General features: G+C 62.4%; 1 protein-coding gene across 1 annotated transcript; it reads right to left on the bottom strand.

Moving 5' to 3' along the window:
* Positions 1 to 374: 374 nt before the first annotated feature.
* Positions 375 to 23,210, bottom strand: LOC104303232 (cullin-9). Its single transcript, XM_054169005.1, is given in 40 exon segments — positions 375 to 1,334; positions 2,193 to 2,284; positions 2,715 to 2,848; positions 3,200 to 3,317; positions 4,413 to 4,523; positions 5,001 to 5,075; positions 5,300 to 5,393; positions 7,031 to 7,194; positions 7,284 to 7,448; positions 8,218 to 8,358; positions 8,651 to 9,014; positions 9,092 to 9,351; positions 9,431 to 9,633; positions 10,036 to 10,153; positions 10,289 to 10,434; positions 10,543 to 10,784; positions 10,786 to 11,010; positions 11,348 to 11,496; positions 11,811 to 11,993; positions 12,451 to 12,557; positions 12,841 to 13,047; positions 13,127 to 13,260; positions 13,776 to 13,951; positions 14,036 to 14,131; positions 14,794 to 14,899; positions 15,028 to 15,199; positions 15,283 to 15,373; positions 15,492 to 15,719; positions 15,975 to 16,080; positions 16,411 to 16,636; positions 16,769 to 16,980; positions 17,075 to 17,268; positions 17,387 to 17,594; positions 17,854 to 18,049; positions 18,250 to 18,652; positions 19,074 to 19,495; positions 20,267 to 20,402; positions 20,509 to 21,030; positions 21,691 to 21,845; positions 22,605 to 23,210. Coding segments are annotated over 40 exon segments (7,902 nt in total). The 5' UTR covers positions 23,200 to 23,210; the 3' UTR covers positions 375 to 1,108.
* Positions 23,211 to 26,804: the final 3,594 nt, after the last annotated feature.

The raw sequence follows: 26,804 nt of genomic DNA, 5'->3' as shown, positions 1-26,804 counted from the left end.
CATCAAGCCCCACTGCCAGTCCCCTACCTGCCTTCTGCTGGGCACCAGGTGTTACCACCCTCAACATGCAAGCACTCTGTCTTGCAGAAACACCAACCCTACCCCTCTGGGCCCCAGCCCTCTTTCCCACCCCTCCCCACAGCCCTTACTGTTCCCTAACTGCTGAGGAAGGCTAAGCCACCTTGCAGGGGCAGACTGCATGGCCTAGGTGAGAATCCCAAATCCACAGCACTTTCACAAGTACCACCTTGGATTGGCTCCTCCAGGCCCTGTCCTTCCTCACTGTCCTGCTCTCCCTTCGCACCCATGTCCCCCAGAGACAACACAGAGGCTTGTGCTAGAAGAAAGCTGTTTTCTTCAACAGAACTGTGGCAAACAGAACCTTTTTCAACCCTTGCTCCTCAGGGTTGCTGTTTTTCCTTTGCAAAGAGGAAGGATGATCTGAACGACCTCTGCAGGCGTGTAACTACAGATGTACCTCACAGATGTGCCTGTGGGGTCAGTTATGCACTTCAAAAGAGTCCTGCAAGCCTGTGCTGTTCATAGCAGCCCATCCTGCTTCACAGCAGAGAAGGCAACAACTCCAACAAGCAGCAGCAGAAGCTGTCCCTGTCAACTAGAGGAATGCACTGCAGCAACATCCAGCTGTGGCACCCCACCAGCTTTGACCTGAGGGTAAACTCATCACTTCACAACACCTCTAAACACTGGCTGGATGAGGCAGTGCCCTCTTTGCTTGTGCCCACCCCTTGGGGACAGCATGCCCAAGGATACTGAACAGTTCTTTAACAGGTGGCAAGCAGTGCTCGCTTTGCAGCTCAGCTGTGACCTTCCAACTCGGTGAGAGAGCTATGGGCAGCAGTGGAGAGAAAGGAGAAAGGCAAGGAGATGTCTTCCTGAGAGGTGGCCACAGTAATGCAGCCCATCAGTCCAGAGCAAAGTTTCTGTACATTAAAGGTGAGTCACTGCACAGGTAGCCCCCAGAAGAAAGGTCTCTTTGCTCTGCCTGAGAGCTACTCACTGTCTTTGAGGGAAGATGCCAACACAAACTGGTCAAGGCAGAGCAGAGGCAGAGGTCCAGGCTGGCAGGCCGGGTGACAGCCCACTTCTAGTCATAGGCATCTTCCTCATCAAAGTAGGAGTCACACTCCAGGTTTTCTGACTCAGCATCAAACAGAAAGTTGTCTTCATCAAGGTCATCGTCGTCGTCGCTGTCATCATCATCGTCACCATCATCATCATAGTCTTCTTGCCACTGCAGCTCATACTCATCTTCAGCCTCTTGGTCACCTTCATTTGTGTTGGGGGAGTCCCACAGGATGGTACATTTTGGCCTGTTGAGGAGGAGAGCATCAGAGCAGAGTCCTGGCTGTCAGCAGCAACCCCAAGCCAGACCCCCATCATCACCCTCGTCCTCCCCATTAGCATCCCCTCAGCAACCCTGCCCCAAGCCACGCCTGAGGCAGCAGCCAGGGGAAGGTGACTGAATGGCCTTATCCATGCCTGGAGCACAGGGCTGTGACTGGGCCAGCAAGCTGCAGCCTGCCACCAGCTCTGGTGTCTCAGCCACGTTCCAAGGAGGCCAGCAGCTCTGCTCCAAAACATTCTCTTGTAACACTCAGCACTCTGTTCAGCTCCTAGAAGTGCAGCAGCTGCCAGAGGGAACTTGCTGGTCATGCTGGGATAGCAGACACCACCATCTCCTACAGGAATGGAGTTGGTTTGGAACTCCCCACCTTCCAACCACCCCAGCACACCTGCCAGCTCAGTACTCCAAGAGAGGGATGCCGCAAACCAGGCCTTTCACCTCTGCACACAGCTTTTTGCAGCTGCCATCACCTCTTCTCCATTTCCCTCTTCAGATAAATGTCAGACCCCTTCATGCTCCTCTCATCTAGACACCTCCTACATCTCTGCTACACCTCTGAGTGTGATGTTTCCACAGAAACCCAGGGGAGTCCAGGGAGAGGAACCTCCCTAGCAGGGCCTGTCAGTGACAGAGCTTTCTGCACCAGAGCTGCACACTGCCTAAGTCACCTATGTCGTTATCTCAAGCCACAGCTCCAGAGGTAAATGATCAATACCTGTGATTAACTCTTCCATATGGCAGTGAGCAAAGCAGCAAACTCAGGTCCCCTCCTTTTTGTCTGCACTCACCCAGCTTTCCCTGTTACCCTGCTAAGAAAACTCACCCTGCAGAGTCAGTGGCTGAAGCAGGCACATTTGGGAGTTCCACCTTTCTCTGGCTGGCATCTGCCAAAGTCTGGAGTCCAACGTGGAAATCCTGCCAGCGTGGAAGAACAGTCAGAAGAGGGAGAACAACATGCCACCTGGAGTGTGTTTTGTGCTGCAAACCCCTTCCCTGCATGCACACAGCCCTCAGAGTCTGTCCCTCCAGCTGCTCAGGCTCCTTTCCAAGTTTCACAGATCCACAGAATGGTTTGGGTTGGAAGGCCCTTCAAGATCATCTGGTTCCAACCCCTCTGCCATGGGCAGGGGCACCTTCCACTAGACCAGACTGAACAAGGCCCCATCCAACCTGGCCTTAAACACCTCCAGGAAGGGGCCATCCACAGCTTCCCTGGGCAACCTGTTCCAGTGTCTCACCACCCTCACTGGAAAGAATTTCTTCCCAACCTCCAGTCTAAATCCACCCTCCTGGAGCTTCAACCCATCACAGCAAGACAAACCCGCAGCAGGCAGGGAGGCCTCACCTGTGTGGAGTGCCACAGAATGGCAAAGAGACGCTCCTTGATCTGGTGCACCAGCTCCAGCCCAGCACTGAAGTGCTCTGCTTTCATGAGACGAAGAGAAGAGGCCAGGTCCTGGTACTTCAGCAAGGCTTCCTCTGCAACCCAAGGCCAACAAAGTCAGGCTACCTGCCTGCACTTCTCAGGAGAGACCAAGTCCCTTGACTCTGATCTTGAAGGCAGGCACAGGTGTTCAGGCCTCCTGTGCACACACGTTTTTCTTTTGGAAGGGACATGTTGATCCTCACTGCATTGGTCTCCACCAGCAGTCAGGCTGCTTCAGTGGGTTTCTCAGAAATGACATCAAGAAGGCAAAGTTAGGGTTGGAGAAGCAAGAGACAGCAGTTAGGTGCTGGTGTGTGTGCTGTCACCCCACTGCAGAGCTGCCACCCTTTGAGCCAGACAGCTGGGAATGTTGGTCTCTACTTTGGAGAGGCCGTGGGACTTACCCAGAAGGATTTGTAGAGCATTAGTGTGCAGCTCCAGGCTCTCAGTCTGCTGTTCCACAACATCTATGCTGTCAATGTCCTGGTTATAGTAGCTGTACACACAGGAGTAGGCCAGAACCTGCAGCAGTACAGATCATGCTGTAAGCATCCTCATTCACCTTCAGAGTGGGCAAGAAGAGAGTAGCCAAACCCTTCCAGACTGCATTACATATCAGGAGCTGAGTGACAGAGGCCTGAGAGTGCTTCTGCTCTGTGTCAGTAGCCCAGTGACCCATTATCATAGAATCACAGAATTGTTTTGGTTGGAAAAGACCTCTAAGATCATTGAGTCCAACCACCAGCCTAACACCAGCATGGCCACTAAACCATGTACCCAGACTGCCATGGCCACAGGTTTCTCCAGCACCTCCAGGGATGCTGACTCCACCACCTCCCTGGGCAGCCTGTTCCCATGCCTGAGCACTCTTGCAGTAAGTGAGGTAGGGGTTGGTCTGTTCAACCAAGTAGGAAATGACAGAGCAAGAGGAAATGGCCTCAAGTTGAGCCAAGGGAGGTTCAGGTTGGGCATTAAGAAAAAATTTCTTCACTGAAAGGGTTCTTAGGCATGGGAAAAGGCTGCCCAGGGAGGTGGTGGAGTCCCCAGCCCTGGAGGTATTTCAGAGCTGTGTAGATGTGGTGCAGAGGAACATGGTTTGGTCAAGGACTGGTCAGGCTAATGATTGGGCTCGATGCTCTTCAAGGTCTTTTCCAATCTGGGCAATTCTGCGGCTCTGTGAAACGAAGTTAATGAAGGAAAATCATAGCATGAGCATCAAGAGGGATTTCTTACCAGTAACACAGCATCAGGAGAGTTGTCAAAAGGCTAAGTGTGCCACCACTGGGGCATTTCAAACTGGAATGGACCAAACACAGTATCTGAAAGTCCTAACCAGAGATCCTTGCACTGATTCCATGGTGTCAGCTTCAGCTGAGCTCTAAATCCTATCACCTGACTGTGAGGAACGCCGCAGACAGAGCCCAGCGGAGAGTGAGAGAAGGGAAATGCAACAAGAGCTCTTACTCTGTCTGGAGGCTAATACCCACCCTCAAGCCTTTTTTCTGTCTGCCCTTGTTTGGAACAGAGCAGGGTTGGCATCTCCTCACTTTAAGGAAGGGATAGAACACAGCAACAGAATCAGGCCCAAACCTCAGCCAACCTGTTGTGCAGCCTCACCTTCCGTGCCTGCTCCAGTACTTTGCAGGCATCCAGAACAAAGCTCAGAGTTCTCATTTTGGCCACCTCATGGATGGAAGAGAGTCTGCTCCTCAGATTCACAGCAAACTCCTGCAATCACCAAAAGAGAGGGAAAAAGAAAAGACAAGAAGGTCAAAAGCTCCACGAGACTGAACGACCAGCACTTTCCACACAGAAAGCTGCTAAGCACCCTGAAGTGCCACCCCAGATGTGGGCAGCACAAGAGCTGCATCCAGCTATGACCCCTCTACTATGCCATCATTTCAACCTTTTACAGTACCTCAGCTCTAGACAGATTTCAGCCTTTGGTTGCCATTGCTTCCACGTGTGGGCATGTGAATATCACAAGGCAGGCTTACAGTCCCCACAAGACACTTGGCAGAAGAAAGCAGGCCAAGAACTGTCCCTTATGTCAGAGCAAGGGTGAAATGACCAGGGATCCCCCTACCTGGATCCAAAAGCTGCTTCTCAGCTTCAGGTGAACCACATCAAGACAGGACAGAAATGGCCCTGCTCAGCAGGGCTGAGGCCACAACAGTCAGCATCTGCCAAGGAAGGAGGCCTTACCCTTGCGTGATGATGAAAGGTGCATCTCTCATTGTAATCCTGAAAACGCTGCTTCTGCCAAGCTGCTTTACTCACCTGGAAGGAAGGGGAGAGGTAATCTGTAGCAATCTCCCTCTAGTACCAGGGTGGCCTGGAAATGGCTACCACACACACAGCCTTTGAAAATGCTACCAGTGCTAGTGGCAAGGCCACAAAGCTCAGAGGAAAGGGCACGAGCAGAGATCGCCTCACCCTCTCTCTGCTGGGCTGGGTGCATCTGAACACCGGCAGGAACCACTGGCAGACAGCAAAGCACTCACCATAGCAGAGCAGTTGTAATAATCCTTATGAGTGGGGCTCCAGGGCTTGAGGCAGCGCCAACAGAAGCCATGGTTGCACTTGGCACAGGTCATACTGCATGGCAGGAGACAAATGGGCATCACTCAGTCCCAACACCAAATCGCAGTTTCCTCCTGGCTCTCCTCTGCATCCCAGAGCTGGTGTGCCACCCAGTCACCCCCAGTCACTATGCATTTCACTGCCTGATTCTCAGAGCCCTGGCTGGAAGCAGATGATGCTTAAACCCACACACTGGGTTTCCAAAAATGAGTTGGCATGTGCTGCCCAGGGAGGTGGTGGAGTCACCATCCCTGGGGGTGTTCAGAACAGGACTGGCTGTGGCACTTGGAGCCATGGTTTAGTTGTCAGGAGGTGTTAGGGATTAGCTACTAGGTTGGACTTGATGATCTCTGAGGTCTTTTCCAACCTGGCTGATTCTGTGATTCTAAACTAGCACCAACTTCCCAAGCACCCCAAGGGTGAGCCAAGCACTCTGCAGCACGAAGCGAGGCTCACCTCATCTCTTCCCTCACTAATGCACTAACTCCATAGTGTGGAAGGCAACTGCACAGCCCCAGGGCCACATACAACATGTGGGTACCAAGCTGGGCACTAAGTGCTGGGCCAGTGCAAGAAACAAATGCTGAGTCCTAAGCCAGAGAAACAAATGGTGAGGGGTGTGCTCAGCAGGTCAAGAGAAGTTCTTCCCCCTCTCCACTCTGCCCTGGTGAGACCATATCTGGAGTATTGTGTCCAGTTCTGGGGCCCTCAGTTCAAGGACCTCAGGAACTGCTTGAAAGAGTCCAGCACAGAGCCACAAAAAGGATGGAGTGGAACACCTTCTGCATGATGAGAGACTGAGGGAGCTGGGGCTCTTTAGCTTAGAGAGGAGGAGCTTGAGAGGTGACCTTATTCATGCTTACAAATATGTAAAGGCTGAGTGCCAGGAGGATGCAGCCAGGCTCTGCTCAGTGATGCCCAGTGACAGGACAAGGGGCAGTGGGTGGAAGCTGAGGCATAGGACGCTCCATGGAAACAGGAGGAAGACTTTTTTCCCTGTGAGGGTGACAGAGCCCTGGAACAGGCTGCCCAGGGGGGTTGTGGAGCCTCCCTCGCTGGAGATATTCAATGGATGTGTTCCTGTGTGATCTGCTCCAGGTGATACTGCTCTGGCAGGGGGGTTGGACTGGAAGATCTCAGGGTCCCTTCCAGCCCCTAACATTCTGTGATTCTGTGATTCCTAAGCCAAAGAACCAAATGGGTGACTCCTAAGCCCTGGCTTCAAAGCTGCAGGCTAACTGCCCTACCATGTACAAAAGCTGACAGAGATCCAAGTCAGCTCAAAAGAGGCAGCTAGAAGAAAATGGCTTCAAGTTCTAAGAGTAGGTGAGGATGAAAGAAAGAATGGTGCTGAGCTGTTCACTCCCCTGACCTCTGTAAGTCTAGGGTGGATTCTGAGAGCAGACAAGTGTGCACCACAAGAAGGTGCTGCAGCAGGAGTTTTGATGACACTCCAGCATCATCAGTGGATTTACCTCTATTTTTCCTTGGGACTAAAAGGATTAAAAAAATCACTCATGCTTCTAAAGCTGTAAATGACAGCTGCTGCCATTCTTACTCCACAGCCAAAATCCAAACCAAACCTGAGCACAATGGACCCAACTGCCTTTGCCTTTTCCTGCCTCCAGTAGCAAACAAAAATGGATACTCACTGCAGGCACCCCTCATTTTTCTCTATCTGAGCTTGGCAGCTTGGGCAGTGCTTTGAAATGAGCTTAGCCAGATGTTTGCTTTGGGCTTCACTTGTCATTCCTTCATAGTACCCATCATCATCCACCCACTGAGACATGTGGCTGCAGCTGGCAGGATAATGGGCCTGAAAGAGACAGAGAGTCAAGCACAGGGAAGCAGAACAGAGTGTGCCAAACCCAAGGCAGTACTGCCCATGATTCACCTCAGCCTCACCTCTGGGAAATTGCAGCTGAAGCAGGATATCCAGGAGCACTTGGAACAGGCTGCTCCATAGCCAAGCCCATCCTTAAGAAGGATCTGATCACAACCCTGAGGGTTGGTGCACCATGTTAGGTTGGAGCAGCACTCCACATAACCTCTGAGGAGAGCTTTTTCATACTGCAACAAGAAGACACTTGGATTATGGGGTGCAATTGGACACTGGGCTCCCAAGCACAAGGAAGACATAAACAGATTAAAGAAAATGTCATCCACAGGCCACCATTCAGGGGTTGGAGGACAGAATGTGTGAGGGGAGGTTCAGTGAGCTGGGTCAGCTCAGCGTGGGGAGAAGGCAGCAGGGAGGTATCTTCTCACTGCCTAGAGCTACTGAAATGTGAGAAGCAAAGACTGAATCTGGAACAGTATGTTTCAACTTCAGCCTCAGATCTTCCCACAGTCATCTGGCTACTTTGAGCACAGGTTTGGTTGGACCAGAGACCTCCACATATTGATAGAATGGTGGGTTGGAAGGGACTTTAAAGGTCATCTAGTACCAACCCCACCTCGACATGAGGAGAAACTTCTTCACTGTGAGTGTGCTGGAGCAGGCTGCCCAGAGAGGTTGTGGAGCCTCCTTCTCTAGAGACTTTCAAGACCCATCTGGATGCATTCCTGTGTAGCCTGCCCTGGGTGATCCTGCTTTGGCAGCGGGGGGCTGGACTGGATGAGCTTCAGAGGTCCCTTCCAACCCCTACCATTCTGTGATTCTATGATTCTCCTAACCATGATGAGAGATGACAACACTGGGCAGAGATCTGGTCTGCCTCCATTACCACACACTCAGCCTCAGTAATGGGGAGGGGAAAAGCACCACCAACATCTGCACTAGTGCTGACCAAAAGGAAACAGAACTTGGAGCACTCAGTAACCACCTCTCCTACTTCACCTTGGCGATAATCTCCTCAGAAGAAACAATGGAATAAATGAAGGCTGCAGTTGGCTGTGCATGGCACTCAGATATGGGACAGGTGCAGCTGACAACCATGTTCTGCTCAATCCGAGTGGTGAGATACTCATTCCAACAGGGCTGTGAGGGCGGAAGAGGAGAGAGACATCAGAGCTCCATGGGAGCTGCACCACCTGGATTGTGAGACCCTGGAAGCCCACCCACCACTGGCTGCAGGAAATCACCACCAGCTGTGGATAACTCCTCAAAAGCAGAGGATTAATCAAGAGCTGGTGGATCATAAAGGAGCAGATAAAGGAGAATGCATTAGCTCTGTGAAAACCCCCTGGTAAGAACTTCAAAGAATAGCTGCTCCAGCTAGGCAGCAGTGATTCCCTGCCAAGCTAAGGAGCTAAAGACCAAAGACCTTCACCTTGCAGCAGTAGTGCATGCAGCAGAGGGTTGGTGGCTTCTCGGTGGGACACAGCTGGGTCACACAGACCGGGCAGGGGGTTCCTGGGCTGGGAGGGGGTTGGGAATCCAGCACTTGCAGCCCCGAGGAGATGAGCAGGGTCTCAGAGTTCTCAACATAGCACTGGATCAGAAAATCCACATTCCACCTGCAGTGCATGAGGAGGTGCCAAGCAACATCCCCCGAGATGCTGAGAGTATCCTGGACCTGCTGTACCGTCTGGTTCATGAGCAGCTTGGCCTCCTCGGGACTCAGTGTCTGCCCCATTGGCACCTGCAGCGTTGCCAGGAGAAACTCCTCCAACCTGCTCATGCCAGGGCTCAACCTGCCAAGGAGAAACGTGTCATGCCCACACAGGGTGGAGATGCACAGCCCTCCACAGCTGCTGGCATGCATCCCTACCAGCACGGGGAGCCTCCGCTGTCCTCCTCCGGAGACGCCTCTGGGGGCCCACTCTGGAAAACCATCTGTGCCTGGCCCCCAAAAGGGGCTGTAGGCTCTGCAGAGATGTACTCCAAGACGTGAGGCCTCTCCTCCTGGCGCCGGATGTAGCCCTGCTTCAGCAGGTGCAGGATACAGGACAGCACATCCACACTGTGGCAGCAGAAGCTCAGGAACTGCAGCCCCGGCCCCAGCTCCCCCTTCTGACAGGCAGCGGTCACCTGCGGCAGCCAAGGAGCCCCACGCTGCGGCGCGCTGCGGCGCTCGGCAGCCCCTCTCTGCCCCCCGAGCCCTCCATACCCTGAACACCAGGTTGTCGATGTGGAGCTGCTTCTCCACCTTGAGGATGCGAGTGATGAGGCAGCAGAGGACGTTCCTCTTCCTTTCCAGGACGCTGGGATCAGCCCCCTCTGACCTCAGGTACCTCTGCTGGGGCAGCAGCCTCAGGTGGGGGCCAGAGGCATGGGCCAGGGCCTCTGGGTTCAGCCGCAGCACACCTGGAGCTAGCACCCAGCCCGGGCTCAGCCAAGCCCTCAGCCGGGCCCTGAAGGAGCCCCAGGCCTCCTGCGGCTCCTGGACCCAAGCCTGGGCCTCCCAAGAGCTGCCCTCACAGGTGGCAGCCCCGGCCCTGCCCCAACACGTGGCCCTGGGCAGCAGCCACACACACAGCCCTGGCCCCGCTGCCCAGCTGCTGCACCCCAGCCCGCCCAACACCCCACCCACGATCCCAAGCCCCCACACCCCCCACAGCCCCACAGGTGGCCTCAGCTCTCCCCACACACACCTGCACACTGACCACCCCTGGGGCCAGACCCAACCCAGCCCCTGGCCTCCCCTGCAAGCTCCAGCCCCCGCTCAGGGCTCAGCCCAGCACCTCCCCAGAGCTGCCCCAGCCCCACGCTCACCTCCTGGCGTGCAGCTGCCCACCAGGATGCCCTCGCTGCGGGTCAGCGGTGCCAGGGCATGGTGCAGCAGGTCAGCAGGGAGCCCCGTGGCCTGCAGCAGGCTCTCCACAGCCACCTCCTGCCAGGAGCAGCGCAGGAGGGCAATGGCCGGCCGAGGCCCAGGGGCCGGGGCCCCAGGTGCCGCCCAGGAGGGACCCCCGGCCCCGCTGCACGCCGGCTGCCTCCCTCCCCCCGCCCTGGCCCCAGCCCCCACCTGGGCACCGTTGAAGCACAGCAGGATGTACATCTGCAGCGTGGACACCCGGAGCAGGCAGGCTCCGAACCGCACTTCGGCGTGGCCCAGCCACGTCCACTGCAGCCGCCGGGGCTTGGTGCACTCCCAGCCCAGCCAGGCCTGGCCTGCCAGAGACAGCCTGGGTGCCGGGGCCACGGCAGCCTCGCCGGGCACCCCCCGGCACCCCGGCACCCCGGCCCGGCCGCCGGGAGGGCCTGGCCCACGACACTCACTGCGCCTGCAGAAGGAGGCAAACTGCTCCAGGGGGGAGCTCAGCGCCGCCGAGAAGAACCTCCCTGGGTCGTCCATGTAGCAGAGGGGGGCCACGGGCCAGCAGCGCGGCGACAGAGTCAGCACCTTCACCTCTGGCACAGCTGCCGGCGAGGCCGGCCCCGGGCCCTGGGCACACGGAGACCGGGGGGCTCAGGACGGGCCCCGGGGCCGCTGCCGGGCGGCCCAGCGGCCCCCGGCTCCCCCCCAGCAGGCTCACCTCCTCCGGGCCCGAGGCCAGCTCCAGCAGCTGCCTGTCCTGCTCCTGCAGCTGGAAGAGGCGAAACTGCTGATGCAGCTCCTCCGACTGGGCCAAGTTGCTCAGCATCTGCTGGGGGAAGCGGCTGGGGAAGCACAGCCCAAGCTGCTCCACGATGGCTGCTTCCAGCCACGAGGGCTCTTGTGCCAGGAGTCGGTCCCCCAGGTAGTGCCTGCCACAGCCACCGGCGCCGGGTCAGGGGCTGCCTGGGCCCCCAGCCCCTCGCCAGCACGCAGACGGCCCCGGCTCCGGCCCGGCCCCGTGGGCCCGGCAGCGCCCAGCCCCCCTCCCTGGCACCGGCGGGGACCCTGCCCCTGCAGCCTGGCACTGCCCGCGGGCCCTGGCAGCCTTTCCCTCCACACACCGGCACCGGGAGAGGCCCAGCAGGAGCACCGCCGCCACGCTCGGGCTCCGCCACAGCCTCGGCGACACCCTGCCAGGCCCCCCTGCCAGGCCCCCCTGCCAGGGCCCCCTGCCAGGGCCCCGGGCACGGCCACAGCGCCCCTCACCGGTAGAAGTGCTCAAAGGTGTGGGCGAGCTCCAGGCCGCTGACAGCCACGAAGGGCTCCAGGATCTGCTGCAGTGGCCCCACGCTGCCGGCAGCCCCGCACAGCTCCTGGACTTGCCCATCCAGGTAGCAGGCAAACTGCTCACTGACCTGCAGGGGGACAGGGCCGGCTGCAGCGGGGCCGGCTGCGGCGGGGCGGCCACCAACAGGGCTGCAGGCACAGCCCCGAGGGAAGCAGCTGGAAGCCCCGAGGGAAGCGGGCACCAGCCCACGGCAGAAGTGCAGCAGGGCCACGCTGTGCCAAGCGATGTGCCCGCAGCCGGGCGCTGCCCAGGGCCGCCAACAGGGCAGGGTTCTGCGGGGGGAGCCTGGAGATCCACCCAGGCCCTTGGCCAGGGCACCCTCTGCAGCCTGCACCCGGGCCAGTGAGGCCAGGGCCCCGGGGCCACGCTCCCCCAACTCACGTGCAGGGCAGCACGGAAGGGCAGCTGCACCAAAGCCCCTGCAAAGCCCTGGCCCAGGGCCAGCAGGAAGGAGCCCTGCTGCCCAAAGAGCTCCTCCGTGGCACGGCGCAGGCGCTGGTACAGCTGGCAGTAGCGCTCCACCAGGTCTGGCGCCTGCCCTGCCAGCTCCAGGAACCGCTGCACCTGCAGGACACAGCACGGCAGGGCTCGGCTCCGGGGCAGGACCTGCCTCTGGCCCCTCCACGGCCCCGGCCTCACCCTGCCAAAGCCCAGGGCCCGGGGCCGAGCGGAGGCCCCACTGCTGCCGGGGCAACCGGGCAGGAGCGGAGCCCCAAGGGCTGGACGGGGCCTGGGCAGAAGCACAGCAGCTGCCCAGCAGGAATGAAGGAGCCCAACACAGCTCCTGTGCCCTGGCCTGCAGCACCGACCTGGCTGTAGCACCAGCCTGATGCTGCAGCACTGCCAGGGTGCTGAGGGCAGCAGGGCTGTCCCCACACCCCTCTGGGCCCCACAGAGGCTAAGTACAGCCCCAGGCCCTCCCCACCCTCCCAGGGCACTGCCAGGCCACGCTCCCCACTCCCAACTGAGCCCACCCAGCGCAGGGTCTTACACACACCCCCTCCAGCCCCCCAAGCTCTACCTGCTGCTGCACCACGCCCTGCCAGCACTGGGAGATGCCCCACAGGCTGCCTGACCTCTTCACTGCCGCCTTGGCAGCCACCTCCTTGTCCTTTCCTTCCTTCCCACCTGACAAGAGACAACCCTGGGCTCAGCAGGGCTCTCTGGGGAGCCCCCACACGCTGACCAGCAGCAGCCTCTTCCTGGGGGGCAGAGGGATGCCAGAGGGGCTTGGCCACTGGGGGGGAACGGCCAGGAGCCCTCCCCGCAGGGCTCAGGAGCCTCCTGTGCCACAAGGCCATCCCCAGAGCTTCCCAGCAGATGCCCACAGCTGCAGCCTGGCACTCTGGAGCCCTGCCCTGCAAGGCCCAGGGGGAAGCAGCTCCTCACTCACCAGCTGCTCCTCACTCACCAGCTGCTTTGGCCTGCTCCGGCTCTGGGCAGTCTGGGTCCACGTGCACCAGGAGCTGGGTCAGGCGCCGCACGCGGGGCCCGAAGGCGGCACCGCGGCTGGGGGCACCGCCGCTGGGGGCACCGCCGCTGGGGGCAGGCTGGGGCCACTCCTGGCTCTCCAGGTACTCGCTCAGCAGCCAGGCCAGGGGGCTGCTGCCATTGGGCTCTGCAAGGCCAAAGAGACTCAGAGCAGGGAGTCTCTGCCCAGGGCACGGCGCAGCCGGGCACGGGAGAGAGCAGGGTACCTGGGCTGGTGATGCTCTGCACCAAGGGGGTCACCAGGGCCTCCCAGCACGTCCTGCCCAAGGCCTGGGCCACCTCAGCGTCAGGAAGGAAGCGCTCAGCAAAGCCCTGCTCGTGCTGCAGCGCTCGGTTCAGCCTGCAAGGGCCAGCGGGCAGCCCACAGTGCCACAGGGCATCTGCTGCCCGCCAGGGAGACTGCCCCAGGAGGGCAGAGCCTGGCAGCCCTCCCTGCCCTGCCCCCCGCCAGGTACCAGGGCTCTGCAGCCCCACTCGTGCCCAGCAGCCTGTGGCCGCGAGACTCCCTGTACCCAACTGACCTCTGCCCGGTCAGGATGTGCCAGCTGCCCTGGGGCACCTCTGCTGGCTTAGCTGTGCCCACGTGCCCAGCCCAACCCCGGGGGACTCCGAGGCGGCCCCGGCCCCCTGCCGCTCGCGGTCACCAGGGCGGTGCAAGAGCCCTCCCTGCCCGGGTGGGACACGGCCGCTCCTCTCCTGAGCCTGCGCCCCCCTGCCAGGCTGCCAGCGCCCCCCTGCCAGGCTGCCAGCGCCCCCCTGCCAGGCTGCCAGCGCCCCCCTGCCAGGCTGCCAGCGCCGTGCCCCCAGGCCCCGGCACACAGAGCGGGCGACGGGCACCGCCCGCAGACAACTCACTTGCCGGAGAGCTGCAGCAGCCGGCCCCGGTCCCGGCTGATCTCCTGGCACCAGGCACGAGCCAGCGCGCTGCAGCAGAGGAACGTCCGGCGGCACAGCTGCTCCCTGAAGACGGGCCAGAGGGTGGGCTTGGGCCCCAGCACCTCGATGCCACGCACGCGAGTGTCAATGCCACCCTAGGGGACAGCGCCGCCCTCAGCTCCCGGGGCACGGCCCCGGCACCCCGGGCGCCGGCTCCCTGCCCGGCCTCCGCTCCCTACCTGCTGGCACCGCTTCACCTGCACCTGGATGACAGGCCAGAACTGGGTCATGTTCTGCAGCAGGGTCACTCTGCTGGCCGAGGGCAGGACGGTCACCTGCGGGCACAGAGCCCTCAGCCCCCGGCCGGCGCCAGCCACCCGCACGGTGCCCAGGCCTGCCACGGCCTCCTGAAACCTCTGTGCCCCCCAGCAGCCCCCACACAGCCACAGGGCACCCCCAGCACCCCATGCCTCCTGCCAGCAGGCTCTGCGGCACCTCCAGCACCCCATGCCTCCTGCCAGCAGGCTCAGTGGCACCTCCAGCACCCCATGCCTCCTGGAGCAGGCTCAGTGGCACCTCCAGCACCCCATGCCTCCTGCCAGCAGGCTCAGTGGCACCCCCAGCACCCCATGCCTCCTGCCAGCAGGCTCAGTGGCACCCCCAGCACCCCATGCCTCCTGCCAGCAGGCTCTGCGGCACCTCCAGCACCCCATGCCTCCTGCCAGCAGGCTCAGTGGCACCTCCAGCACCCCATGCCTCCTGCCAGCAGGCTCAGTGGCACCCCCAGCACCCCATGCCTCCTGCCAGCAGGCTCAGTGGCACCCCTAGCACCCCATGCCTCCTGCCAGCAGGCTCCTGTAGCACAGCTGCTGCCATCCTCCCCTCCCTGGGGGGCACCTCCCAGGGCCCCACACCACGGCCAGGCCTTCACAGACACACCAGGGCTCCTCCCACTGCTCCCCCAGGCCCCAGGGGCACAGGGCCCCCCGAGACTCACCGAGTTGAGCTCGGTTCTGATGCTGGCAGGGCTGTCTCCCCCCAGCACCACCACTCGAGCGGGCATGTAGCTGGAGTCCTCGCTGGCCACCAGCATGCTCATCTCCCTGCAGCACGGCACACAGGCTGCTGCCCGCAGCCCCCCGGGCCGGAGACCGCCGGGGCGGGGCTCCCGCAGCTCCCCGCAGCCCTCTCCTTCCCACGCAGCCCTCCCAGACCCCCGGCCCGGCCCCACCTGATCACCACCCCCCGCTGCATGTGGACGGTGATGAAGTGGCTGCCGGCGCTGCCGTTGGACTCCCAGTAGGTCTTGGGGTTCCTGTCCGTCAGCTTGCCGGCGCGGTGAGGGTTGGAGGAGACCTCCACCTTCTCCCAGCACTTCTCCTCCTTCACCTCCACGCTGGAGCCTGCGGGCAGAGCGCGGGAGGCCTCCAGCCGCCGCCAGGGCGCCCGGCGGCCGCAGGGCTCCGGCCCCGCTCCCTGCGCTCACCTCGGCACAGGCGGCGCAGAAAGACGTCGAGGAAGGGGATGCCCAGGGGCTGCCGGCTCCGGCGGTGCTCCTCAATCTGCCCCAGCACCAGCTGCGGGGGGGGAGAGGCTCTCGCCCGGGGCTCGGCCTCCTCCTCCCCTCCCCGCCGCAGGCGAGGCGCAGAGGCTGCCCCTGGGCGGCCCCGAGCCCCGCAGCCTCCCCAGGCTCACCTGCATGCAGCCGCTCAGGATGCCGGCGGTCAGCCGCCGGCACAGCGCGGCCTGCCGCTCGCAGGCGGCCAGCAGGGCCAGCAGGGCCGGCGCCAGCGCCGGCACCGAGCCGTGCTTGGCCAGGGCTTGGCTCAGGGCCGGCTGGGTGCCCACGCCGCACATCACCACCGCGCAGTCCTTGCTGGCGCTGGCCAGGCCGTGCAGGAAGCCAACCGCCTCCTGCAGCACCTGGCGAGCAGGCAGCCCTCAGCAGCCGCCCAGGGAGCCGCGGCTGCCCCCCCTCTGCCCCGACTCCGTGCCGGTGCCCGCACCGGCCGCTGGCACCGGGACAGCTGCTCCCTGCCTCTCCCCTGCCCTGCCCACAGCGAGGCCAGGCTGCCGCGGCCAGGGACCCGGGCACCGGCACCGGCACCGGGCCTGGCCGACGTGTGGCACAGCCAAGCAAAGCCACCGCCGCCTCGGGGCCGTCCTGAGCCCCCTCACCTCCTGGTCACCGCTGTGGGCACTCAGGGAGGACAAACAGGGCTCCACACACTCGTGCCACGGCAGCGCGTCCTCCTGGTAACCGGCCAGCAGCTTCTTCAGGATCCTGAGTCACAGAGGGGCCCGCTCAGGAGGGGGCACGCAGGGCACGGCGCCAGAGCCAGCCCTGCCGCCCTCTCCCACCCGAACGCCTGGCACCCCACACACCAACGGCAGCCAAGGCTCCCCGGGCACCCCCAGCACCCAGGCAGGGGCTGCTCCAGCCCCACAGGACGCCCCAGGCAGCACCCACACAAGTGCCGCTGACGTGCACCTGCCCTGCTGAGAACAGCCCCAGCGGCACCCCAGACGCACACCACCTGCCCCCAGCACCCCCCCAGCTCTCACCCCCACGCCGCGGAGGAGCCAGACCCTCCTCAGCCCCCTCTGGACCCACCTGAGGACACTCAGGCTCACAGCCTTCTCTGCTCCCAGCAGCTCAAGGCTGCGCAGCAGCAGCCTGAAGCTTCTGCGGTCCTGCAGCAGCGGCGACTCCTGGCCGGAGGGGAGGGCGGCGCTCAGCTGCCGCTCCAGGGCCACCACCACCTCCTTCGACAGGACGCCGGCCCCCGGGTCCCCCAGCAGCATCCGCACGTCCCCCAGCTCCAGCGGGGCCTCTCTGCCTGCCGCGACAAGGACACGTGGGCCCAGCCCAGGCGCCGGCTCCGCGGCTGCCGGCAGGGCGCTCTGCCCTTGCAGGCGAGGCAGAGGCCGCTGCGCCCCCGCGGGGGTGGCACGGGGGGGGGACACGCTACCTGCCCTGCCCAGGGGCAGCCGGTGCTCCGCCAGGCTGTTGACCACGCTGAGGGCCAGCGCTGCCTGGGGGCAGTCGCTGCTCTGCCCCTGCCCCCAGCAGCTCTGCAGCACCCTGGGGAGGTCGCAGCTCACCAGCTGCTCCGCCAGGCCCCGGTGCTTCTCCAGCAGCATCTTCACCACCGCCAAGCCGTTGCGCACCCCCGAGGAGCCCCTGCGGGGACAGCCGTGGGGCCGCCGGCCTCACCCGAGCACGGAGCCCCCCCGCGCCCTCTCTCGCCCGCCCCCCGGCCTCACCCGGCCCCTACCCTGGCACCCTCTGCATGGTGCTGATGGCAGCAGGGATGGCGCTCAGCAGGCTGGCCGAGCTCTCGCCGCAGGCGGAGCCGATGCTGGCAAAGACCTCCCGCATCACCTGGGCGTCGGCGTGGCTCAGGGCAGAGGCCTTCCCGCCAGCCGCTCCGGGGCTCACAGCCTCGGCTCCCACCAGCACCTTCAGGGCCTGCGAGGGCACGAGCCGTCAGCAGGGCGGCAGCGCCGGCAGGGAGGGCAGCGGGCAGCTCCCCGGCCCGGGCCAGCCCGCCCCGCGCTCGGCTCAGCCGCCCCTGCGCCGCGCTCACCGCCAGGCCCGCCTGCTGCACCAGGGCGGAGGAGCCGTGCCGCCGCATGCAGGCCAGCACGGCTCGCACGCCGCCCTCCGTGGCAAACGCCACCCTCCAGTCGTGCCCGGCCAGCAGCAGGGCCAGCAGCCGCAGCGTCGCCACCGCCGGGGCCTTCTCCGCCGCCTCGCCGCTCAGCAGCTCCACCGCCGCCTTCACCAGCCGCTCCCTGCACGCCAAAGGACGCCTCGGCACCGCCCCGAGCGCTGCCCCCGGCACGGCGGCACCTCGGCCCCCGCCAGACGCCCCCTCCTCGCCCGGCACGCGGCCTGCCCGGCACGGAGGGACTCCAGAGCCACCTCTCCCCCTCCCCACCCTGCAGGGACACGCAGGCCTTCACACGGCCACCTCCCAGGCTCCCACAGCCGGCCCTGCAGCCACAGCCCTGCCCAGCCGGCAGGAGGGCTGCGCAGCCCCCCGCGCCTCACCCCACACTCCTGCTCTCCGGCCCATCCTGGACTTGGCCCGCTTGCTGCTCAGGCTCCTCCTCCAGAAACTTCAGGATGTGCTTGAGCCCAGCCAAGCACAGCCCCATCTCCGGCCTGCTGCTCTCCAGCACCTCCACCATGGCTGCCACCTGGGCCAGCGCGGCCCTGGCACTCGCCCCGCTGCAGCTGCCCAGCGCTGCTGGGAGGGAGGCAAAGGCACTCAGGGAGGCAGCGACACCTCCGGCAACTCCCGGGCTGCCAGGCACCCGCAGACCCTGCCCAGGCAGCCTTGGGGCACCTGGCCTCCAGTGCCCTGCCCAGGGTCTTCCTCCGCTCAGCTGGCACAGCCACCTCTGCCACCCTGGGGGCACCATCCAGCACCCAGCAGGTGATTACCTCTGCTCTGCTCCTCGGTCACCTCTGGCGAGAGCAGCCCTTCCCTCTCCAGGAGCTCGCTGAACAGCTGGGCATCCCCCTTGGTTGCTGCAGCAGGGGCTCGCGGCGGCGCCGTGCCTGCAGAAAGGTTCTCCTTTGCTGCACAGAGGCTCTCTGCTGCCTTGGCCGCCCTGGCTTCAGGCACAAGGCTCCCAGAGCCACCACCTTCCCAGGACATCGAGGTGCCCCCCGCGCCGGCCTGCTCAGCCCCACTGCCGAGGAAGTATTTGCTGTAGACGTGGGAGCTACGCAGGTCACACCGAGTGCTGCCCTGGCACCGCTTCTCCACTTCCTGCAGCACCTTCTGGGCCAGCTCTGCAGGCACTGACAGCTGCAGCAGAGCTTCTTCATCCACCTCCAACAGCTGGACACAGGAGGTCAAGTTAACCCTCACGACTCACCACACAACCCTTGCCACAGCCACTGCCAGAACAAACACAAAGCCTGCACCGCCACAGGCCCCCAGGGCCATTCCCCGGAGCCACCCTCCCCTCCCCGTCCCCAGGCCAACTACCACCGGCCCAGACCTCCCACCTGCACTCCCCACCCACCACAGCCAGCACAATCCCCCCACCGTCTTGCCTCACCTGCCCAAACCTTGTGGGACTCCCTCACTCACTCTTCCAGGGACAGCTCTCCTCGACCCTTAGCTGTGCCCAGCTCCCCAGGCCTTCCCCACCCCTCTCTCCCCCTCCCGTTTCAGTCCTGCTTCTGCCCCATCCAGGCTGTCCCTGCACAGCTCACGCTGGCCAGCAGCTCCTTCCTCCAGGCCCAGGCCCTCACACCTGCTCTCCCTGCTGCTGCTGGATGAGGCAGATGATCTCTTTCTGCTCCTCTGCTTCCAGCTTCTTCACAAAGAAGAGCAGCTCCCACCACTCCGCACGGCTCAGCGCCTCGGCAGCCTTGCTGGGCTGCTCCCTCAGGTAAGGCAGGGAGTGCAGCCCCCCAGAGGGCTTGCAGAACAACGGCCGGGCAGCTGCAGGGGAGCAGAGCAAGGAAGGGCACTGCCAGCTCTGCCCTTTCCCCACCCTCTGCTGCACTCCCCACCTTCCCCAGGGAGACAGCTCCTGCAGACCAGCTGGGCACAACAGGTGCCCTCTGCCCCACAGCCTGCTGTGGGGACAGCAGCTGACAGCAGGGCGCCAAGAAAGGGGAACATGCTGGCAGGAGACCCCAGAAGCCGCAGAGATGGGGACAACCATCCTCACTTGGACCCCTCTGGGCGCTCAGAACCGGCACCTTCATGGGCACCTTCAGCTCGCTGCTCCCCAGCAGTTCCCCCTGTGCCTGGGGCACCCAAACACCCAGTGCCAGTGGCACCCACGGGGCCAGGCTGCAGCTGCAGAGGGGCTGAGGGGAAAGCCATCATGCCCAGCTGCCAGGCTGCTCACCTGCTGCAGTGCCAGGCTGCAGCTGCAGAGGGGCTGAGGGGAAAGCCGTCATGCCCAGCTGCCAGGCTGCTCACCTGCTGCAGTGCCAGGCTGCAGCTGCAGAGGGGCTGAGGGGAAAGCCGTCGTGCCCAGCTGCCAGGCTGCTCACCTGCTGCAGTGCCAGGCTGCAGCTGCAGAGGGGCTGAGGGGAAAGCCATCATGCCCAGCTGCCAGGCTGCTCACCTGCTGCAGTGCCAGGCTGCAGCTGCAGAGGGGCCGGGGGGCAGTCGGCAGGCCCAGCTGCCAGGCTGCTCACCTGCTGCAGTGCCAGGCTGCAGCTGCAGAGGGGCCGGGGGGCAGTCGGCAGGCCCAGCTGCCAGGCTGCTCACCTGCTGCAGTGCCAGGCTGCAGCTGCAGAGGGGCCGGGGGGCAGTCGGCAGGCCCAGCTGCCAGGCTGCTCACCTGCTGCAGTGCCAGGCTGCAGCTGCAGAGGGGCCGGGGGGCAGTCGGCAGGCCCAGCTGCCAGGCTGCTCACCTGCTGCAGTGCCAGGCTGCAGCTGCAGAGGGGCCGGGGGGCAGTCGGCAGGCCCAGCTGCCAGGCTGCTCACCTGCTGCTGCCCTGCGGCCGCACGTCACAGCGGACAGCTTCTCCGGCCCCTCCGGCCCCTCCTGCTCCGCAGGGCCGACGATCTCCAGCATGTGCCGGTGCACCCAGGAGGTACGGCCCAGGCCGTGCCAGTACACCTGAGGAGAGAGCCCAGCGGCGGCGCTCAGCCCGCGCCGGGGCCGGCCCCGCGGCTCCCGCGCGGCCGAGCCCCCGGGCAGCCCCCGCCCCCCCCGCGCTCGCCACCTGCACGTGCGGCGCGCTCTCGCCGCTCTGACGCAACTGGCCCTCGTCGCCCGCGCGCAGCTGCTCCAAGTCCTGCAGCAGGCGCACCCGCGCGCCGCGCGCCAGCCTCGCGCGCACGTGCTCGGCGCAGCCGCCGCGGCCCGGGAAGGCCGAGCGCGGCCGCGGGGCGCCGGGCACGCGCGGCGGGGCGCCGGCGGCCGCCGGAGCGGCGCCGCGGGACGCGGCCCCGCGCTGGAAAATGGAGCGCGCGCCGGGGGGCTCCAGCGGCTCCCGCCGGGCCGGGGGCTCCGCCGGCCGGCCCTCGTCCCAGCCCATCACGTGCGCCAGCTCCAGCAGCAGGTTGCCCATGGCCGTGCTGAACTCGAACTCCCGCTTCGCTCGGCTGCTCTCCGCCGGCACCGCGCCCGGCACGGCGCAGTCCCGCTGCTCCCCGCCCTGCTCCGTGTCGCTGCCGAGCTTCTCCAACAGAGAGGTGACGCGCAGGTAGCGCTTCACCAGGACAAACAGCAGCTTGCCAGGGATCTGCAACCAGCGGGGCTGTCGGGTTCTGGCCTGCAGGGCCACTCCAGCCCTCAGCTCTGCCCCAGACCCCAGCACACCCACAGACGGGCTCCCGACATAGCTACAGAGCAGCAGGCAGCAGGGCTGTCGGGTTCTGGCCTGCAGGGCCACTCCAGCCTTCAGCTCTGCCCCAGACCCCAGCACACCCACAGACGGGCTCCCGACATAGCTACAGAGCAGCAGGGCTGTCGGGTTCTGGCCTGCAGGGCCACTCCAGCCCTCAGCTCTGCCCCAGACCCCAGCACACCCACAGACGGGCTCCCGACATAGCTACAGAGCAGCAGGCAGCAGGGCTGTCGGGTTCTGGTCTGCAGGGCCACTCCAGCCCTCAGCTCTGCCCCAAACCCCAGCACACCCACAGACGGGCTCCCGCCATAGCTACAGAGCAGCAGGCAGCAGCAGAGACCTCTCAGCCCACCCTCAGCCCCCTCACAGACAAGGTTCTCCATGCACCTCTCCACCTCCCCTCAGCCTCAAGCCAAGCCCAGCATCCTCTGCCAGCTCTGCCAACATGCACTCCTGCTCACTGCTGACGACCCTCCTGCCCCAAACAAGGGCACCAGCTTAGCCCCCAACTCTCCTGACTCCTAGAAGCCATAGGCTGGCAGGGCTGGCTGATACCTGGGGAAGGTGAATCCCCTCAAAGGACATGCAGTGCTCCTCAGAGGAGGTGGTCTCAGCAAACAGCTCCAGCAAGGTGTACCGACTCTCAAAGTCCATGTGCTGCTCAATGCCATCCTGCTGGCTCAGGGAGAGCAGGACATAGGCCCAGCTCCCTGCAACACAAACTCTTCAGGTCCCACAAAGACAGCCCTCACACCACCCTCCCTGTCTGAGAGAGACCTGCAGGCAAGGAGCAGCTCTGCTGCTCAGTGTCACCCAGAACCATCAATCTGCACTGGCACCGTTTTGCTCCACTGCAGTTTTCCCCTCCTGAAGCTGTAAGATTCCCCTAAAGCAGCAACCCTGGAGAACTGACTGCAGAACAGGGTTCCAGGGAACCAAAAAGTGGAGTTTGCACCTGAACCAGACCCACATCTGCCCAAATGGAGAGCCACATGGACCTGGGCCCGAGGACAGGCACAGCCAGATGTCCTGTGGGACACTCCACCCTTAGCAACCTTGTGGCTGCCCGGGGCAGTGTCCTGAGAGACGCCTCTGGGATGGGTGCTCAGCTGTGCTACTGCTTGATCCTGCAAACAGGAAACTGACAGCTGCACCTCTCAGTCTGAGGGACCTCAGATCCCCAGGCTGGGGCCCTGCTGGAGGGGACACTCACCCCTAATGGCCCTTAACACTCCTACACAGTTGCATCCCGGGCCAGGAACCCATCAGGGCAAAATGCTCCCAAGGCCTACAGCACCCCAGGCGATTACGACCCAGAAGCCACCTGGAAGCTCCAGGCTGACTCTTCCCCTGGAGGTCAACAAGCCTCCAGCCAGCCTGCTTCCTGGGCACCCCACCCCTACAGCAGGACTGGCCCCCAGCCGCCCAGCAGCACTTCCTCAGCGGCGCCGAGCGGCAGCAGCTCCCACCTGCGTCGTGCGAAGCCAGGGCCCTCAGCATCTTGCCGGCGCTGTGGCGGATCTCCTGCTCCTGGTGGCACAGCATCTTCAGCAGCAGCTCCAGGGCTCCTGCCTCCCTGAAGGCGTCTGCCAGCGAGCCGATGCCGGCGTAGGCGCTCAGCACGTGGACGGTGTTGAGGACGGAGGCCTCGGGGGCCCCGGCCTCGGCCATCTGCCGGCCGGCTCTCCGCACCAGGCTCCTGACATCAGCCTTCATCTCCTGCAGCCACTCCTCGTCCGGGGGCACGTCTGCGGCCGAGGGGCCGGCCGCCTCCTCCTCTTTCACCCACGGCCCTGCCGGCTTCTTCTTGCCCAGCAAGGCCGGGCAGCTGGCACAGACCTCTTCTGCAGACATCCACAGCGAGATCTTCTCTGGCTTGCTCTCTGCGGAGGAGCTGCTGCCTCCTTCCGCTGCTCTCTGCTCCGAGCTGACCACGCTCCACTGGACCAGGTACTCGGGCTGCCCGTCGTGGCCCCGCCGCTGCCGCAGCAGCTCCTGCGGGCAGGCCTGCAGTCTGGGGCCCAGCTGCACAAGCAGGTTGCCATTGTGCCTCTCGTTCACCATGACAGGAGATGTGCCTGCAGAGACAGAGGGGAAGCAGAGGAAAGCTTTTCTTTCTGAGCTTCGTGCCAGCACAAGTGTAAGCAAGCCCCTCAGACAGCAGAATGCAAGAAAAGGCCCAAGAAAGTGAGCCAGTGCTTCATTTACAAACCCTGTTCCCAGCATTGCTGGTACACACAGAATGAGGTTCTCTTCAAGAAGCCTATTCAGATTCTCATAACGACCTGCTGCCAGTCTCTGCAACATGACCCTGACTAAGCTGCTGCTTTTGCACTTCTGTTGTCCCTGTTATTTACAATTTACACCTGTTTAGACTTCAGGACTCTCTCACTGGACCAAACTCCAGTCACAAGGCAGTGAAGAAAATGACCAGCCATCTCCCAGATCAAGTTCATACCCATCAAATCAGGTCACTATCTAAAAGCCTCTCTGTGTTTCCTCCTTGGCCTTACCTCAGATATTCTCTGCCTTTACAATGTTTTCTTAATGGACAAATTCAACCCTCTGCTGCCTGATTGTTCTGCATAGCTTGGGGCTGCAAAGAAGCAGCCACGGCACTTCTTTGATCCATGGAAAGAGGAGCATGAAATAATCTGCAGTCTGAGTGCCAACAACCAGATGGCCAATGACATACAACACTACCCACAATGGACTGACTTCATTGCTACAAAGCATGCCAGATCAGAGTCTGATAAGAAGATTCTCAGAGAGGTTCAGGCAAGTGGCAGTAGAAACACAGAATCACAGAATGTTAGGGGCTGGAAGGGACCTCAAGAGATCATCCAGTCCAACCCCTCTGCCAGGATCACCTAGAGCAGATCACACAGGAACACATCCAGGTGAGTCTTGAATATCTCTAGAGAGGGAGACTGGGCAGCCTGTTCCAGTGCTCTGTCACCCTCACAGGGAAATGTCTTCCTTCTGTTTCCATGGAACTTCCTGTGCCTCAGCTTCCACCCACTGCCCCTTGTCCTGTCATAGGGCATTAGTGAGCAGAGCCCGGCTCCATCCTCTTGGCACTCTCTGTTTATAAACATGAATGAGGTCACCTCTCAGTCTCCCTCTCCAAGCTAAAGAGCCTCAGCTCCCTCAGTCTCTCCTCATACGGAAGATGTTCCACTCCATCATTTTTGTGGCTCTGCACTGGACTCTTTCAAGCAGTTCCCTGAGGTCCTTCTTGAACTGAAGGGCCCAGAACCGAACACACTATTCCAGATGTGGCCTCACCAGGGCAGAGTAGAGAGGTAGAAGAACCTCTTTTGATCACATCCTTTCTAATGGAACCCAGGATACCATTGGCCTTCTTGGCCACAAAAGCACATTACTGGCTCATGGTCAACATCCCAACCATCAGGACCCCCAGGTCCTTTTCCCCTTCACTGCTCTCCAGCAGGTCAGTCCTCAATCTATCCCGGTCCATGGGGTTGCTCTTTCCCAGGTGTGAAACTCTACACTTGCCCTTGGTGAACTTCATCAAATTCCTCCCTGCCCAACTCTTCAGCCTGCCCAAGTCCCACCGAATGGCAGCACAACCCCGCAGCGTGTCAGCCACTCCATCCACATCGGTGTCCTCAGTAAACTTGCCGACAGGGTACTCAGTGCCCTCATCCAAGTCACTGATGAATATACCGAACAGCACCGGTCCCAGTACTGACCCCTGAGGGACTCCGCTAGATACAGGCCCTCTTACTGTCACTGAACACATAGCAGCAAGAGAAGCAGCGAAGCAACAACGCTGTTCAGCTGATAGCAACGCAAGTCCACCACAACACGCACAGGCCAGCAGGGCCGCTAAAACCCCGACCTGCCTCGGCAATGGCCGCCACGGAGAGGCGGCTTCCGTCCCGAGCCGTTCCGGACCCTCAGCCATGTCCTCCCTGCTCCTCCTCTCTCCGCTCACCGCTGCGCCCCGGCCCCACCGCACCAGGCGGCGGCTCACCTTCGCTCCCCGCCTTCGCCCCTCCTCGCCCCCCGCCTTCGCCCCCCGCCTTCGCGCCTCCTCGCCCCCCGCCTTCGCCTCGCCCCGGAGAGGAGGCGGCCCCTCCGCGACTCCCGGCCCCACGGGCGCCGCTGCCGCTCTCCTCCCGCACCGGGCAGCCCAGATTCGCTACCTCCATGCCCAGGGCGGGCGAAGCGGCAGCAGCCCACCCGCTCCCTCCTCCGCCGCGACGGCTGGCGACCGGCAGCAGCGCCGCGACCCTCAACCTACCGCCGCCGCCGCCGCCGCCGGGCCTCGGCACGCAGGGCCCCGGAGACCACGCCCGCTACGGGGATGGTGGGAGGGGAAGGGGCGGGCGAAGCCCTTCGGTACCTAGCGGCCATCCGCGGGCCCGAGCGCTGCGCTGCGCTGCCCCGCGGCAGGGCCGGGCCCGGCCCGCCCCGCAGGCCCGAGCCTCATGCGGGAGCCGCCGGCCTGCGCCGCTTCCCCAGAGCGGGGCGCCTGGTTGTAGCGGACCCTACAGCCGTCTGCTAGCCACCTTCCAGCCGTGTGCCAGACCCCTCCAGCCATCTGCTAGCCACCTTCCAGCCGTGTGCCAGACCCCTCCAGCCGTCTGCTAGCCACCTTCCAGCCGTGTGCCACAGGGCTTCTGCCCTGCTGTGCTGCCTGGGCACGGGGCAATGGCTGTGAGGGACAGGGAGACAGGAGAAGTCGGAGTATCTTCTGATTCTTCCAGCTGATGCTAGAGAAAAGATTGAGGTTGGGAGCTGAAGCGTCTGTGGGAGCTCAAGGTGCTTGTGTCACATCGCATGGCTTCTGTGGTGATTGATGAACTTCAGAGAATTGTTTTCATTGGGAAAAGGTCATTAGTCCAGCCGTTATCCAACTTAACAAGTCTGGTGCTAAACACCAGATTTCTGTGTTTTTGAAACACCTCCAGGGATGGGGAGTCAACCAGTTCCCTGAGGAGCCTGTGCCAGGCTTTGAAAACCTTTTCAGTGAAGGTATTCCTTCAAAGATCCAGTCTAAATCTCCCACTGTGCAGTTTAGGCTTACATAGGTATAGCTCACAGGATCACAGGATGTTAGGGGGTTGGAAGGGACCTCTGGAGATCTTTGAGTCCAACCCCCCCTGCCAGAGCAGGACCATAGAAGCTAATGCAGGTTACACAGGAACACATCCAGATGGGTCTTGAAAGCCTCCAGAGATGGAGACTCCACAACCTCTCTGGGCAGCCTGTTCCAATGCTTCATAATCCTTACAGTGAAGCTCTTCCTCATGTTGAGGTGGAACTTCCTGTGCTGTAGTTTGTATCCATTGCCCCTTGTCCTACCACCGGGTAGCCTCCTGATTGCTCCATTGACACCTGTCACCTCTGTTGATGCTTCCAGAATCCCATGGATGCTTTTGAAATCTGTTTTCCATTAGCATGTCATTTTCCTTCCCCATGAGCTCCCATAGCACTGTTAAAATGTAGAGGATCAATATAGTATTGAGTTACATTGTGCTTTGCCTTTTCTTCAAGCCCCTTCATCTCCTCTAGGGAGATGCAGTGTGCTTGCACTAATGAAGAAAGAAACAGTTTCCTAAATGCCACACAAGTACATAAAAGCTGATAACACAATCGACAAGAGCTGTTTCCCTTCGCTCTGGGCGGCTGTTATCTCG

Source organism: Dryobates pubescens, chromosome 2 (genome assembly GCF_014839835.1).
Source record: "Dryobates pubescens isolate bDryPub1 chromosome 2, bDryPub1.pri, whole genome shotgun sequence".
Lineage (NCBI taxonomy): Eukaryota > Metazoa > Chordata > Aves > Piciformes > Picidae > Dryobates > Dryobates pubescens.
Note: the sequence above shows the minus strand (reverse complement) of the source record. Positions and strands in the feature narration are given on the sequence as shown.